The sequence below is a fragment of the Hordeum vulgare genome, chromosome 3H, assembly GCF_904849725.1.
Source record: "Hordeum vulgare subsp. vulgare chromosome 3H, MorexV3_pseudomolecules_assembly, whole genome shotgun sequence".
NCBI classification, from domain to species: Eukaryota; Viridiplantae; Streptophyta; class Magnoliopsida; order Poales; family Poaceae; genus Hordeum; species Hordeum vulgare.
This window is the reverse complement of record NC_058520.1, coordinates 344,669,048-344,685,287: the sequence shown is the minus strand read 5'-3', so window position 1 is coordinate 344,685,287 and position 16,240 is coordinate 344,669,048. Positions and strand designations below refer to the sequence as shown.

The 16,240-nt window shown below is 44.7% G+C and overlaps 1 protein-coding gene and 1 pseudogene across 1 annotated transcript; one reads left to right on the top strand and one right to left on the bottom strand.

Moving 5' to 3' along the window:
• Positions 1 to 5,501: 5,501 nt before the first annotated feature.
• LOC123439935 (mulatexin-like) lies at positions 5,502 to 6,419 on the top strand. Its single transcript, XM_045116546.1, has 2 exons — positions 5,502 to 5,833; positions 5,924 to 6,419. The coding sequence occupies exons 1-2, from the start codon at positions 5,554 to 5,556 to the stop codon at positions 6,115 to 6,117; spliced, it is 474 nt and encodes a 157-aa protein (XP_044972481.1). The 5' UTR covers positions 5,502 to 5,553; the 3' UTR covers positions 6,118 to 6,419.
• A 1,688-nt stretch (positions 6,420 to 8,107) lies between these two features.
• On the bottom strand, positions 8,108 to 10,497 carry LOC123441750 (annotated as a pseudogene).
• Positions 10,498 to 16,240: the final 5,743 nt, after the last annotated feature.

Sequence of the window (16,240 nt, the reverse complement as noted above, 5' to 3'; positions counted from 1 at the left end):
TTAGGACTTGAAGAAAAATATTAGGGTCTCCCGACAACGGATGGCCGCATGCCAATGGGAAAATTTATCAATCTACAAGCCATGCATACTAAGTGGTTCATGGCATGAAGGGATGCCTACCCATCTGAGGCGAGCAAGGAGATATTAATCAAGTCCGCTGAACATAAAATTCCTATATGTATGGTGAACTTTATCGTACGTGACACTCCTAAGATAGCCCCATTGTACATGTCCTAAAGCTCTCAATTGTCTTCTGTGAAAACCTTAATGGTGTAGTACCCATAAAATAGTGGGTTCTAATCAAGGAAAGCGTAAGATAGATTGAAACACATGGCATAATATCATCAAGCCTAAGGGCCGGGCCGATATTGGACTTTAAGATTTCAGAATTTTCAACCAAGCTTTGCTTTCCGCGTAGGCTTGGTCACCACTAATTATCCGTAAAGACCTTGCACAAGAGTGTTAAAAGAAAATACTATCCAATGAAGGCTAAATGACATTGTTTTCTCTGGGAACCAATACTTTACTTCGGAAAGGAATCAACTACTATGTGATAAGACTTATGAGAAAAGGGCCTCCTTTGGGGACACGGTATTTTGGCTCCCAGGCTCAGATGAGCCCGGACGTGAACAGTGCCTCGCTTTGAGGTATAAAAAATGTTCAAAAAAATTAATTTTTTATGGTGCAAGATGCTTCTATGTGTGAACTCCCTGTAATTTTTTGTGAAGTTTGGACATTCGAGGAGCTCGCGGCAAAAAATACAAATTTCTGATGTGTGAAACACTTTTTAAAATCACACTATTCATGTCTGATTTTGTCTTTTTTGCCGCGAGCTCCTCGAATTTCTAAACTTCATATTTTTTTTGCATGAAGTTCACACATAGGAGCATCTTGCACCACAAAAAAAATTAAATTTTTTTGAATATTTTTTGTAGTCCAAAACGTGGTACTGTTCACAGGGTTCGTATAAGCCCGGGCTCAGAGATGGATTACCGCTGCTTTGGTGAATAGGTAATGGGCAGAGCGTCAAATTCGGTCGGACTGCTGGTGGGACTCCTGGATTCTTCAAGTAAATTAGTCACTAATCTAGTGCAATGCTCGCTCGATGGGACTAAAATTGTTGGAGCCAATGGCAATGAAATGTTGACCTACTGCATCAATTCTTCCTTGCTCTAGATGTTAAAAAGAAGAGAATGACTGGAACCTGAATTTGTTTTCAGTGTCAATCAATTCACTCTGAGTCGTTGGATGAAAAAGGAACGGTTAGACCTCCTGCTTCTAGCCCCCTCTCTCTCGTGAAGAGAATTGCTCATCATCTTTCACTCCACTGGCTCCGTACCTGGACTATTCTTCAAAAGCCGGGTTCTCAAGGGTTGGTTGCAGTAGCGTGTCAACATTTGGAGCGGGTGGTCAGGGAGTGTTTTACCCAGGAGCATGGATGGTGGTCTAGTCAAAGAATTAATGGTCCATAACATTTTTCTGTTATTTCACTTGTTATAAAACTCATGCGTGTGTGATGTGTGCATCCTAATTATGCAGAGGTCTGGAGTGACCTCAGCATGATTGTATCATCGATCTGAGTTTAATAATATATTCCTCTATAAAAAAAATCATCTTCCACCCCATGATATGAACATGTTCTTCCTCTGACCGCCCTCTAGCCGAGGCTGAACCGCCGACCTCCTCTGCACATGGCCAGCGGCGCTCCTGTGACCGCCTTGCCACCCCGCTCTCCCTCCCTATTTCCAGGTTTGCCACCATCCCTCTAAGGTCGACTAAATATTAGATTTCTCCGGCGAACCCTAGAATAGGCAAGGAGGCTTCTTGCGTGTACACCCCCTTTGCACCCTCAGATAGACAAGATCAATCCTGCCGCACGCCGCCTTGGTGCTCCACACGTTCTGCTTCCTTCTCAACCAAATCGATTGACTGAAATTACAAATTCAGGCGACTTAAATCGAGCAAAACTGTAATAAAAAAATCCCAAAAAGTCATCCGTCTCCCTAGTTGATCAAGTACTATATCTTTCATGGGCTATAGAGCGAATGAAATTCTTCACTCTCAAAAGCATTTATCGTGTGGCTATTGATGGGATCCATCAGTTTGGGGGATGCTATGCCCCTCCTAAAACAACTTCTAAGAGAGGAGGAGTTGAAGTGCCCGTTAAGGGCTAAAGTGTGTCATGTGGTTGAGGGTGATGATAACACTCAGTACTTCCACTTGATTGCCAATGGTAGACATAGAAAGAAAAGAATCTTCGACCTTGAGCAGGATGAAGGTACAATTGTAGGAACTAAGAACCTAAAATTGTATATTACGGACTATTATAAACAACTATTCGGTGCTCATGACGACAGTTACATGTCTATGGATGAGCAAAGGGTCGAGGACATACCTCAACACGGTGTGGCCGATAATGAGGTCCTCTCGGAGCCGTTTTCAGAGAAAGAGGTTTTTGAGGCCATTACGCACATGAAAAATAACAAGGCAGCGGGACCAGATGGGTTCCCGGCTGAATTTTATAAAAAATGTTGGCACATCATTAAGGATGATTTACTTTCGATGTTCCATAATCTGTTCAACGGGCATTTACAGCTTTTTCACATTAACTTTGGAACGATAACGCTGTTACCAAAGAAGGAAGGGGTTGTGCGCATTGAACAATTTCGTCCGATCTCCCTGTTAAATGTGAGTTTCAAGATATTCACTATGGTCGGTACGAACATGTTTACTAAGGTTGCACATGACGTTGTGCAACCGAGTCAAACAACTTTCATGCTGGGCAGAAACATACTTGAGGGTGTGGTGTTCCTCCACGAAACGCTGCATGAAATTCACTCAAAGAAACTCGACAAAGTTTTCTTCAAAGTGGATTTTGAGAAGGTGCATGACAAGGTAAAATGGCCTTTCCTACATCAAGCATTACGTATGAAAGGGTTTGATGATGTGTGGAGAAGACACGTTTAATCTTTCGTACATAAGGAGAGTGTTGGAATTAAGGTCAATGATGATATTGGACATTACTTCCAAACTCATAAAGGGTTGAGGCACAGGGATCCAATGTCCCCTATCCTCTTTAACATAGTTGCAGATATGTTGGAAATTATGATTGGGAGAGCAAAGCAGGAAGGCTTGGTAGGCGGACTTGTCCCATATCTCATTGAGGATGGTGTATCCATTTTGCAGTACGCTGACAACACTATTTTGTTCATGGAACATGATGTTGCAAAAGCCAGAAATATGAAATTGGTCCTTTGCTTGTTTGAACAACTTTCTGGTTTGAAGATCAACTTCCACAAGATCGAACTGTTCTACTTTGGGAAAGCCATACCAATTCATCATCGGAAGTTAACAATCAAGGAATGGAAGTGTATTGAAGAAAGATTTGAGAAAAAGTTGAGTTGCTGGAAAGGCAAGTTATTGTCTTACGGGGGTAGGCTGATCCTCATTAATTCGGTCCTCACGAGCATGCCAATGTTCCTTCTCTCCTTTTTTCCGATACCTGTTGGGGTACGGAAAAGGTTGAATTCTACAGACCATGTTTCTTTTGGCAAAGTGATGAACTAAAAAGAAAATACAGACTGTCTCGGAGGGATATTGTGTGTAGAACGAAAGAACAAGGCGGTCTTGGGATCAAGAATTTGGAGGTCAAGAACATTTGCTTGCTTAGCAAATGTTTATACAAACTATCCGTAGAATCTGAAGGCATGTGGATACAAATTCTAAGGAATAAGTATTTACATGCCAAAACCGTGGCTCAAGCCACTTCAAAGCCTAACGACTCACCCTTCTGGAAGGGCCTGTTGAGAACGAAGGCGGCGTTATTTCAAAGAGCTAAATTTATCGTCGGGAATGAAGAGACTACGAGATTTTGGTAAGATACATGGTTGGGAAGACGCCATTAGCCATGCAACACCCTTCTCTATATAATATAGTACAACATAAGGAGGCTTATGTTGCCACTGTTCTCCAGTCTGTTCCTTTCAATATTCAATACCGAAGGAGTTTGACAGGGGATCGTTGGATCACTTGGATTGAGCTAGTCAGGAGGCTAATGCAAGTATCACTATCACACGAGGACGATAGACTTCAATGGACGTTATCGAAAAGTGGCATCTTCTCGGTCAAAACGATGTACTTAGACCTCATTGATACTGGATTAATTCCTCAGTCCATTCATATCTGGAAGATTAAGGTGCCTTTAAGAATCAAAATTTTCATGTGGTTTTTTCACAAGGAAGTGATTCTAACTCAAGATAATTTGGCAAAGCGCAATTGGACAGGTAACAAAATATGTAGCTTCTGTGACCAGCCCGAGTATATCAAACACCTCTTTCTTGTTTGCCCGGTGGCAAAACTGTTGTGGAGGACTTCGATTCGTATAGCCTTTAATATCAAGCCTCCAGCTAGTATTGAGTCCTTGTTTGGGTCATGGCTGCACGGAGTTGATATCTGTTCGTTGAGATAGATTCACATAGGAGTTTGTACGTTATTATAGGCTATATGAAACCTACAGGAATGACATGGTTTTTAATAGAAAATATCATACCAATTTTTTGCAGGTTTTGCACTGGGCAACATCTTCAATCCGTATATGGTCGTTACTCACTTCTGTGGAGAACAGGGATACTTTGGCTACTGGATCTATCCGATGGGAGATGATAGCTCAGAATATATTCAACTAATTTGGATAGCGGTCCAATAGTAAAATAGCTAGATAGGCTCTAGTATTATTTTGCACCGGTTGTCGCTCTTTATTTCATCTTTTCGTAGCTTCCTTGAAAGCTTGTATTTGACATTTTTTTTTACTTCGGATTTTAATAAAGGTGGTTGTATGCATCGCTCTGAAGAGGTCGGGGTTAGCCTCCTTTTCTAAAAAGAAATGCCCCTCCTAAGTTACAGATGTTTTCTTGGAAGCTTGCTGCATATTCACTTCCAACTTAGACAAATAAGCATGCAATAAACCTTAAAACGTCCGACATATTGTATGTCTCTCGAAGCATCGCAGCCATATTTATTAGAAAGGAAAGAACTTTTATAAGATTTTACAGTCTATGGGAACTAGACCGAGCACTACAGGAACAAAACCTAAGAACTAGAACAACCAGCAGCTAGGAAAGAACATACCGTATGTCTCATTTGCGGCGTGGAAACAGGGCAACAAATTGCATGTACTCTGTACACCTTCCCGCAACACGGTTAATTTGTGGCAAGCAATGCGGATGTTTGGATGCTTGTTGATGTGTCCAGCTTAACCTTGACGTGACATTTACGGCCACTTAGCTAAATGCACTCATGCGCAACGCATGCGAAGCTGGCGCGAGCACATTAAGCATGAGGGAGTACGTAGTTGCGGGACGTGTGCTGCATGATCAGGCCGCGCGCCAACCGATTCAGTTCGTATTGTCCCGGGGCACTCAATCTGCATGCATGACGATGACGCGACCGGCCAAGAACCCTCCTATATATTTATACCACCTTTCTTGAGCAAAGTCAGCCACACCCCATCGGTCTCCATCTCCACGCACCTCACTAGCTAGGGAAGGAAGAAGCATGGTCTCCATGGCGGCGGCCAAGATCGCCGTCCTCCTGGCCGCGACGGCGCTCTTCGCCGCAGCAGGGGCAGCGGACCCCCAACCTCCCCAACCCGGAAAGGAAACCCAGTGCTGGCAGTGCTACTCCTCCTGCATGCTCAAGTGCGACAACAGCAGCTGCGGCGACGTCCAGAAGTACTTCCAGTGCAAGAAGTCGTGCATCCTGGACTGCTACAAGGACCTGCCGCCAGTGTGCTTCAAGATGTGCATCAATGAGACCTGCCTCACCCTGCCAGCAGGTACGTACGTATGCCACCGTCCAAACAAGCAACATGCGTTTTACTTCCTCGTATATATAACCAGCACGTACGACTCTCCTTTGATTACAGATAAACAGGTGGATTGCTACAAAGCATGTGGGATGAAATGCTTCCACTACCCAGGGCCAAACCCGGGCCCGAAGCCGATGCCACCATCGCCTACACCTCCGAAGCCGATGCCACCGCGGCCGACGCCCGCACCTCCGAAGCCCATGCCGCCGTCGCCCATGCCACCGCAGCCAACCCCGCCTAAAGCCACCTAATGCGCCCAAGACAAAGCAGATGCCGCCGTGCCCGCCACATCGAGCAACACCAGCAACAACTGATGGGTGTACGTGACGACGTCTATGCACACATACTTTCAAGTGAACTCGCGATATATACAGCACAACAGTATAAGTATAAGTAGAGCCCTCGAAAAAAAAAAGAGTATATGAGGGGTTATGATTGCTAATATCGATATAGCAGGTTATTCTATAGGATTACTCTATAGAAGAAGTAATCCATCAGCTCTAAGTAAACTTTGTATAAATCATTCATGTCTAAGGTATGTGTTGCTGATGTTAGAACTTGATTCCATGCGTGAGGGTGCGGATGTAACATAACGCGGGATTCTTAATATCCACATGCCTCACCAAAACAATGTCTGGCTAACCAACAATTATGGCGTTATTGAACTCACTATATATATGCATGAAACAATCATCGCCTTGCATACATTGAAAAGCTTGATAAGGGCTTTCCATGAATCTCCATACAATTAATACACAAGAAAACACCTAGATCCTTTATGTCATTATTGGAAGATAAAAAACTCATGGTTAAGCCAGCGAGCTTTTCATCTACATGAGGTAGTGAACTTACTCCCCCAGACTTAATGTAACATTGTCTCAACGCTTGTCTTAGATCATAAAATAGATTCTTGAGACAACAGGCTTTATGTTCCTTTTTCATTAATGACAAAACGTTCTGATTGAGCAACGTAAACACACTTATTTTAAGTCGACGTAAAATTATGTCATCTCTCCCTAATAATAACTAGTGAGCATGCACGTGCAACACACGTAATATCAAAGAGTCATGGTTCATTCTCTCCTAACTTCTCCCGCTAAGGGAAAAATTACGGCGAGAGTTTGCTACTTAGTCTGTCGTCAAGATAGTGGGTCCCCGCATCCATATACCACCGCTCCGAACGGGAGGGGAATGCTTCGACTCCAGCGCGCTGAGAATGTCAATGCACCTAAATAATACAACCCACTCTCGTCCACCTCCAAATTTTTTTTGACAACACATCATTGATGTCATATATTTTTTTCTTTTAGAGAAACAACAGTCTATTAGTAAATACTCCCTCTGTCCCAAAATAACTGTCTCAACTTTATACTAGCTCTAATATAAAATTGTACCAAGTTTAAGACACTTATTTTGGGACGGAGGGAGTAGTTTTCAGTGTCACATACAATCAATGGCCTAACAACACACCTGCGCTCAGGCTTCGACTTTCACCGCTTTGCTTCATCTCAAGATGTTTAAAGAAACAGTCATTAACACATTCCCTTTGTGGTTGCAAGCACTGACGTGGTTGGTCATATTTTTAGTTGATTCATTTAATCAAAAAGTAAATACCAAAGGATCGAAACTTGGGGAGTTTACACCGTCCATGCGTCCCAATGCTCGGTCTAAATCCCCACCCCTATTTCAATGGGTGGGGGCCCGGTGCTGCAACTGTTTCTCCCCTCAATTAGCATAATAGGAAACTTTGAAGCTGTCTGAAATCGTTCGCTCCAACGTGGGCGCGAGATAGCAACCCTCCCAATCATGGTTGACGAAAGCTTATCAGGCATGGTATGTCAAACAAATTTTTTTTTTTGCGGGTAAAAACTTGTACTACCTCCATTTCTAAATATAAGTCTTTGCAGAGATTACACTACAAACTACATACGGATGGAGTATGTCTATATACATTCATATGTAGTTTATCGTTTAATCTTTAAAAAGACTTGTATTTAGGAACGGAGGGAGTATTACTCAAATAGCGTCATTTTTACAATCCGCGTTACAAAGATTTACTACCTCTGACAGTCTGGAACCTAACCAAACTGATGTTCTACTTTCAGTTCTAGCATACATAGCCAATAAATCACTAACCAAATTCTGGTTGTGGTTGATATGAGTAATACATGTCATACGAAGAGGAAAAAGATATTTGATCTCAGCAATCAATGATGTAAACACTTATCTGTCTATATCCTTCTACTTGAGCACGTTCACTGCTGATAGCGAGTCCAATTCCACACAAATAGACAATTCTGATCTCTGAATGGCAATGAATATTCCCTCCATACAAGCATACAACTCTGCTACTTGTCCTATACGTTAATGAAGAAAAGATAAGTTTAATTTCATATGAAGTATTTTAATAACCTGAAGATAAATATGAATTCATTCACAATCAGCTTTACACAAATTAATTTGTGTACTCCTTGTTCGGGATCTGTAATGAACATATTATTACACAAATTAATTTACCAACATAGTGCACAAAACAGACAATCAAATTCTAAATGTCGTCCCACATGCTAATAATTATAAATACATGTATGTTGTTCAATCCATCTATGATATACAATCCTATTGTACAAACAATAGCATAAGTTTTGGGTTAACCACATAGTAGTACACAGCCATCTACAAAATCAGGAGAGGAAGGTACCTTCTGTACCTGCACAGGGAAAATCTTGAGACAGACTCTATGCTGCCTGGATGGAAGAATCTTGTGGTGAAGATTGGGAGGAGGTAGCCGAGGAGTTCTCAAATGGCGATACGTCAAGTATAGATTAATAATTAATAAAATGGCATGTTATAAAGACAAAGAATAATTAAATGCACGAGATCTGATCAAAATACTGCCCTAATTTGTATCCATGCCTCTTGTCATCAAGTCCTATGGCTGAATGATCATAAATTTACTGAATCCTCATGCTAATTACAAAATACATTATATGCTAATATTAGAATTTGAAATATACTCCATAACAGCTGAGCATGAAAATCTGAAAACAGTAAAGATGTTGGCTTGTAGCTTGCTTACCCAATGGTACATGCTTGAGGCTTCCCAGCCTCTCATTGAAGATTGGTTTGCAGTTATTGCCAGTATTTCACTCCCTAGCATTAGCCACAACATCAGCAGAACATCAACAAATCATAGTTGATACAGCGGAGGTCAACAGTCAGTGCCCATCAGCAGCTAGCAAGCATGCACACAAGTACAGAACAAATACGCAGACAGACACACCAAGCACGAACGGCCGCACAAGCACACACACAACCAGCACGCACGCACTCGACAGCAAGCACACACAGAATGAGCCATAGCAGGCCAGCAAGAGAGGGAGGACCGGACATCACCGAAAAGAGAGCAGGGAATGGGAAGGGCCCGAATAGGATACCTTGCTGGTGACAGCCAACAGGCGGCGGCGACGGCGAACACTCCAAGCGACGGCAGGACAAGTCAATGGAGCGGCGAGGGAAGTCCAGATGGCCGCGATGGAATCCAGGCAGCGGCGGCGGTGGTAGCAACGCGGCGGCGCACTCGTGCGGTCGCACCTGGATCCTCGATCCAATCTGCTGGACAACAAACCGAGCGAAAGTGCTGGCTGTTTAGGGTTACGAGAGTGGTGGAGCGGGCTTCTACTGGGCTCCCGTGTCGCCGGTGTGTCGGTGCCGTCCCGGCGGCATATCGATATTTTTTATTTTGTTTTAAATCGGAAACTACGATACTCGAAGGATACGCGTATCGCTGTCGTATTAGGCGTATCGCCGTATCGCTGACGTACAGGACGGGGATACATAGATTTTACACGTATCGGTGCTTCGGAGGGCACCTGGACGCCGGGGACGTTCTTGGCGGGCACCTTGACGCCGGACCTGACGCCTATGCGGAGCACGTCCATGAGCAATCGCTCGCTGCAGAACTGGTCGGCGAAGCAAGGCCACATCAGCGCCGGCACGCCGTGGGAGATGGCCTCGAGCGTCGCGTTCCAACCGCAGTGCGTGAGGAAGCCGCCCACCACCGGGTGCGACAGGATGGTCACCTGCGGCGCCCCACGCACGAGGAGGCCCCTGCCCTCGACGCGCGACTCGAACCCCTCATCGTCGAGCAACGCCTTCAAGGCGAGGTCGGTCTTGGCCCTTTTGATGGCCCAGACGAACGGCCGCCCCTACGCCTCGATACCGCGCGCGAGCTCGGCGAGCTGCTTCGCTGGCAGCTGCGCGATGCTGCGGAAGCTGATGTACAACACGGAGGCCGGTGGCCGGGCGTCGAGCCATGAGACGACGTGGCGGACATCGCCGTCGGCGTGGTTGCCGCGGCTAGCCATGGCGTCGGCGTCTTTGACCAAGATGCCAGAGGCGCATGTCGGCCCGATGGCCCACGTCCTCTTACCAAGCGCCACCGCATACGGGTCGACGAAGATGCCCTCGACGCCGCGGAACGTGTTGACCAGCAGGCCATCGGCGGTGGCCTCGGCGTTGAGAACGTCGCGTTGCTCCTTCTCCGCGCCGGGGTGCTGGAAGAAGCCCTGGAACGTGGTTGTGTTCCCAATGGCTCGCATCGGGAAGTCCGGCACCTCGAACGGCTCCATCTCGGTGGGTGGAATGCGTTCGGTCCTATTAAATTGCTAATTGCACACATCGGTTGGAATTAGATTAATTGTATGCATTAGATTTTATTCGATGGGGCTAATCTGACGGTGGTAATTAGGCTGGGTACATCTGCGGGGTGGCTTTAAAACAGTTTTAGTTTGCTTGTTTAGTAGTAGTATAGATAAAGCAAATACAGTTTCTGGTCGTCCGACGTGGCAGTTTTGCAAAAACATCCCCCTGATTTTTTGTAATCAACCCGCGGTCCTTCATTAAGTGGAAAAAACATTTCATTTTTTAAGAAAATCCCCTGCATCGGGCGGGCCAAGGCAGCAGGCAGCCACCGACTCCTCCCGAGCCCCTGATCTACTCACCGCGCCGCCGCCCCGCTCCTCCCGCCGGTCGCCGGCCCCGATCCACGCGGGATCCCGCCGCCGGTGAAAGGACGTGGATGTCGCCTAGAGGGGGGGTGAATAGGCGCTTTAAAATAATTAAGGTTTAGGCTTGAACAAATGCGGAATAAAACTAACGTTTAATATGTCAAGCACAAAACCTACAAACAACTAGGCTCACCTATGTGCACCAACAACTTATGCTAAGCAAGATAAACAACTAAGTGATAGCAAGATATATTAAAATAAACAATATGTCTATCACAAAGTAAAGTGCATAAGTAAAGGGTTCGGGTAAGAGATAACCGAGGCACGGGGAGACGATGATGTATCCCGAAGTTCACACCCTTGCGGATGCTAATCTCCATTGGAGCGGTGTGGAGGCACAATGCTCCCCAAGATGCCACTAAGGCCACCGTAATTTCCTCACGCCCTCCCACAATGCAAAATATCGTGATTCCACTAAGGGACCCTTGAGGGCGGTCACCGAACCCGTACAAATGGCAACCCTTGGGGGCGGTCACTGAACCTGTACACGTGGCAACCCTTGGGGGCGGTTACCGGTACACGTACAAATTGCTCGGGGCAATCTCCACAACCTAATTGGAGACCCCGACGCTTTCCCGAAGCTTTACACCACAATGCTTGAGCTCCAAGACACCACCAAGCTTCTAGGACGCCAAACCATCCACGAAGAACAATATCTAGGGTACTAAGTACCAAAGGTAATAAGCTTCTCAAACTTCAGTTCCACGTATCACCGTGGAGAACTCAAACCGATGCAACCAATGCAATGGCAAGAACACACGAAGTGGTCAAGTCCCTCACACTCAAATCCCTCCACAACAACGAAAGCTATGGAGAAATATGAGAGGAAGAACAAGGAGCTCACAAAGAACTCCAAGATCTAGATCCAAGGGGTTCCCCTCACATAGAGGAGAAAGTGATTGGTGGAGATGTGGATCTAGATCTCCTCTCTCTTTTCCCTCAAGAACAAGCAAGAATCATTGGAGGGATTGAGAGTTAGCAAGCTCTTAGAATGTCAACAATGGAGGTAGAACAAGAGCTCAACCGATGGATAAGACCAAGGGGGAAGAAGACCCCCTTTATATAGTGGGGGAAGGAATCAGACCGTTACCCCCACTTACAGCCCGAGCCCAGCGGTACTACCGCTGTCTCCAGGGGTACTACCGCTGACCCTCCGGCGGTACTACCGCTGGCTGCAGCGGTACTACCGCTGAGCCCATGGTAGCGCAAAGATACTACCGGGCCAACCACCGCCAAGAAAGTCTTCGCAAAAATGTCCGACGCAGTAGAACCGCAAAGATGACGGTGCTAAAATCTTGGAGCGGTACTACCGCTGACCAGGGGCGGTACTACCGCTGGGACAACGGTACTACCGCCAGCTCTAGCGGTACTACCTCTAGGGCCAACGATACTACCGCCACCTCTAGCGGTACTACCGCTAGGTCCAGCGGTTCTACCGCTCGCCACTGAAACAGCTATAACTTTCGCATACGAGCTCCGAATCGAGAAAACCCAAGCTTGTTGGATTCAGGACGACAAGAGCTATCCAAACATAAGACCATACAGATATGAAAATGCCAATGATATAGAGATGTGAGTCCTCTATGAATGAAGAACCGGCAAAAAAAACATCATAGTAGATGCATATGGACTCCGTTTTCGATGAACTCGAGCTTGTCATGAAGATGACCATAAGCTCTAAAACTCACAAAGAGAAACACCAAACAAGAACCAAGAAGTATGATGCAAGGATGCAAATGGTTTGAGCTCTCAACGAACGATACGATCAAGCTACTCACTTGATAGCCCCCCTTGATAGTACAACAATCTATCCTAAACAGAAAACCTATCAAGGGCAAACCTATACCTTGCACCTCGTCCTCTTGAACTAGATGATGATGATCTTGGCTTCCTCAAGATGGACCACCTTTCTTGATTGCGTTGGCTTGATGAAGACTAGTTGATTGCTCCCCCATACTCACTATGGGTGAGCCACTCTTCAGCATATCTTCACAAGTCCATTGCCACCACAATGGACGGCAAGCTTCAAGCATGATATCTTCGTGCTGATCCACTTGAACTTGCACATCGCAATCTTGATGACGATCACAACTTGACGTTATACTTCATGGGTTGTATGAGATCTTCCCTTTGACGCAAGCCCATGGAAACACACCTAACCCCCACATAGAACTCTCACGAAGACCATGGGTTAGTACACAAACACGTAATGGACAATGCTTACCATACCATGGGATCACTTGATCCCACTCGGTACATCTTGTACACTTTGTGTGTTGATCATCTTGATTTACTCTTTGTCTGAGATCTTGATCAACCTTGTGTCTATATGACCATTCTTTGGATAATACCTAGAATACCATCTTGGTCATCATATAAACTCCTTGAACCCAACAGATGGATTTCAAGAAGTGCCTATGGACAAATCCTATAAATGTAACTTAAGGCAACCATTAGTCCATAGGAATTGTCATCAATTACCAAAACCACATATGGAGATATATGTTCTAACAGCCGGCGAGCTACCTCAGCCGTCGCCCCCAACCCTGCCTCCTCCGGAGCTCCGCCCAGATCCAGAGCACCGCCCCCGCGAGCAGCCGCGCCGCCCTGCCTCCTGTGCCTCCCCGCATCTCCAGGATGGTCGCGGCCTGCACGCAGATCCATCCACCGTTGACCCCATATCCTCCCTCCCAATGGTATCCAACCTCCAAGACTATGCATACGTGCGACGGGACGTCGGATCCATCACTCTTCGGCCACCGCTCGACCTCCACGACAGTGCCTCGCCAATGCTTACTTCCCCGCATCCAACCCTTCATCGATATGGACTCGTGCTCCTCGGCTTGGAGTCTCTGTCGGGAGAGCACCCCCCATCGTTGGAATCCCCTTTGCTCGATAAATGTAGAACCTTGGCATCACTGCCGAATGAGCAGCAAGCATACGGGTCTGCAAGCATACGGTTCTCCAAAGTGGCTTAGAGTTACATGTTGTCCTGATTTAAAGAAGCTCCCAAGATGCGTGTTAAAGCATCCGGGCAGCATCGACGACAAAGAACTGGATGCTTGTTGTGAAGGTATGCACGTCTTTCTATCTTTGCCACATTTACCCAACAAATGCAGTCATCCATTCCAATCACATGTACAAGTTGGTTTCCATTATTTGAATGGCATATGGTACTCCCTCCATTTTTATAATTTTATTTACTCTACATATTAGGGTTGACTACAGTCAACCTTATTTTTTTTCTTCGACCGACAAGCTCCTCCGGCACCCCGGTCATGCTCCTGCTGCTGCATCGAAGGTCCTGATCCTGCTGCTTTTGATGCTCTGCAAGTTGATGCTCCTCCGCCCGGAATGACCTGTGCTGCTGCCTGCTGCCGGTGAGATGTAATGCCTCCCTTTGTAAATCTGCAACTTCAGAATATGTCGCCTTGTATGAATTCCTGCGGACCGAATCAGTCAGTCGTGTGTTATGTTAATTTGGTAGCTGTGTTAGAAATGAAACAGGGTTGATGGTAGAATCTTGGAAATGAGGACATTGAGGCCGGCATGCTTGTTGTCCCAACCAAACACGTTGATGTTGTCCTCTTTCTATAGGATCTGTCATACATAAGCTCTGAAATCTGTTTTTTAGAGAACCCTGTTGTCTTGTAATCAGATGTTCAGAGAAGAAATGCACTAAACCTTAAAGAGTACAATATTGTATTTCTACTATGCAGCCGATTACGATTAAAGAAGTGCAATAACTCTGAATTGCAAACATGAATCACTGAGCTCGATGCTAGCTTATGTTTGAAACTCTGAACTCTTATTTTCTGAGTCATGTGGCCCTGTAAAATTTGCACATGATTTGGCAAATCAGAAGAGAAGTTTGATGGCCATGAATGTTGTCTAGGTTTCTTCAAGTTTGATACTGTTAGTAAACAATATAAATATTTACCGTAATAAATTTATGTGATGTGAAAGTACACTCAATAATAGATCTGATGGTATTGTATATGTAAATTTTTTTGTTTACTAACTTTGTCAAAGGTTACAAAATTTTACTTTGACCAAAGCTAATATGCGAAGTACATAAAAACGGAGGGAGTATAATTTTTCATGTAACGTTACTTTGTACAAGTTTTTTCTAACATCACTTGTGATATGTGCACTAATAGAATTTAAACCATTTACACCGAAGACATGGAAGTGGAAGGGAATACCAGTAATTGTTCGTGAGCGGAAGCAGCCCACTGAAATTGGTGATCATTCATCTTCTTCAGATGCATTTACTTTAGATGTCTCAGATCCTTCAATGCCCGCCGAAATTGATGATCATTCACTTCTTCTTGCTCTCGAGCGAGCTTGTGGCCTATAGTGTAGGGTGACCTGCTTTGCATTGAGTCGAGTTGCATCGCTGAATCACATCCCAGGCGGAGACGATCACATCCCACGGTGTCTACAACAGGTGTCAGCAGTTCAGTCTGACCTTTCCTCTCATGTTCGTTGTATCAGTGGGAAGAAATACTGAGAATAGTCCATTACCAGTTGTAACTGTGGGAGGAAATACTGAGAATGGCCCATGAGCAGTGGGAGGCCTTCCTGACTGAAGGTGATTCAGCTTTTTGGGGAAGACCTCGCGAGGGCAGGGAGTTCCACCAATTCATACAGGAGAATAAAGTTGCCCAATTGTTAACCAAGGTACGTAAGGAGGACGAAAATCACATGAAAAGGGCATCTATTCTGTCTGCTTCAAATAATTTAATACTAGGCTATGTCACGATTGTAGGTAATCAGGTTTTGTTGAACTTTGAACATTATCTTCTTCAGACTTCAGCTACTTGCAGTGTAAACTAAATGATTTATTTCCTTGGACATTCCTCATATTTAGTAGAAGCTGGGTTGCCCACGTTTGTTCCAGCGTTGTTACTTAGTTTAAGATAGTAAGTAGTATTTAAACTGAGAGATAGTAGTGAAAAGCTCGGGCGTGTGAACTATAAAAAACAATAGGTTCAACATTATACTCAGAGATAGTAGTGAAAAGCTATGGACGGGGGCCTGTTTTTCAGTTTTTGAATTATTATTTATCTGTTCCTTTTTATTTTTTCTAATTCAAATAAATAAAAAAGAAACTTCCTAAATAAAAAAAATATATTTACATAAATGCTTGATAAAACATAAAATGTTTGCGAATTCAAAAATTGTTTGCGATTTTTGTAAAAATGTTTGAATATTTAAAAATTGTAATTTAGGAGAAAACATTCGTGAATCAAAAAAAGTCCATCATTTTGAGGAATTTCTTTAATGCAATTAAAAAATATTT

Coding starts and splice junctions, on each gene's coding strand:
- LOC123439935 (XM_045116546.1), top strand. CDS start 5,554: ATGGTCTCCATGGCGGCGGCCAAGATCGCCGTCCTCCTGGCCGCGACG. Junction 5,834..5,923: donor CTGCCTCACCCTGCCAGCAG/GTACGTACGTAT, acceptor CTTTGATTACAG/ATAAACAGGTGGATTGCTAC.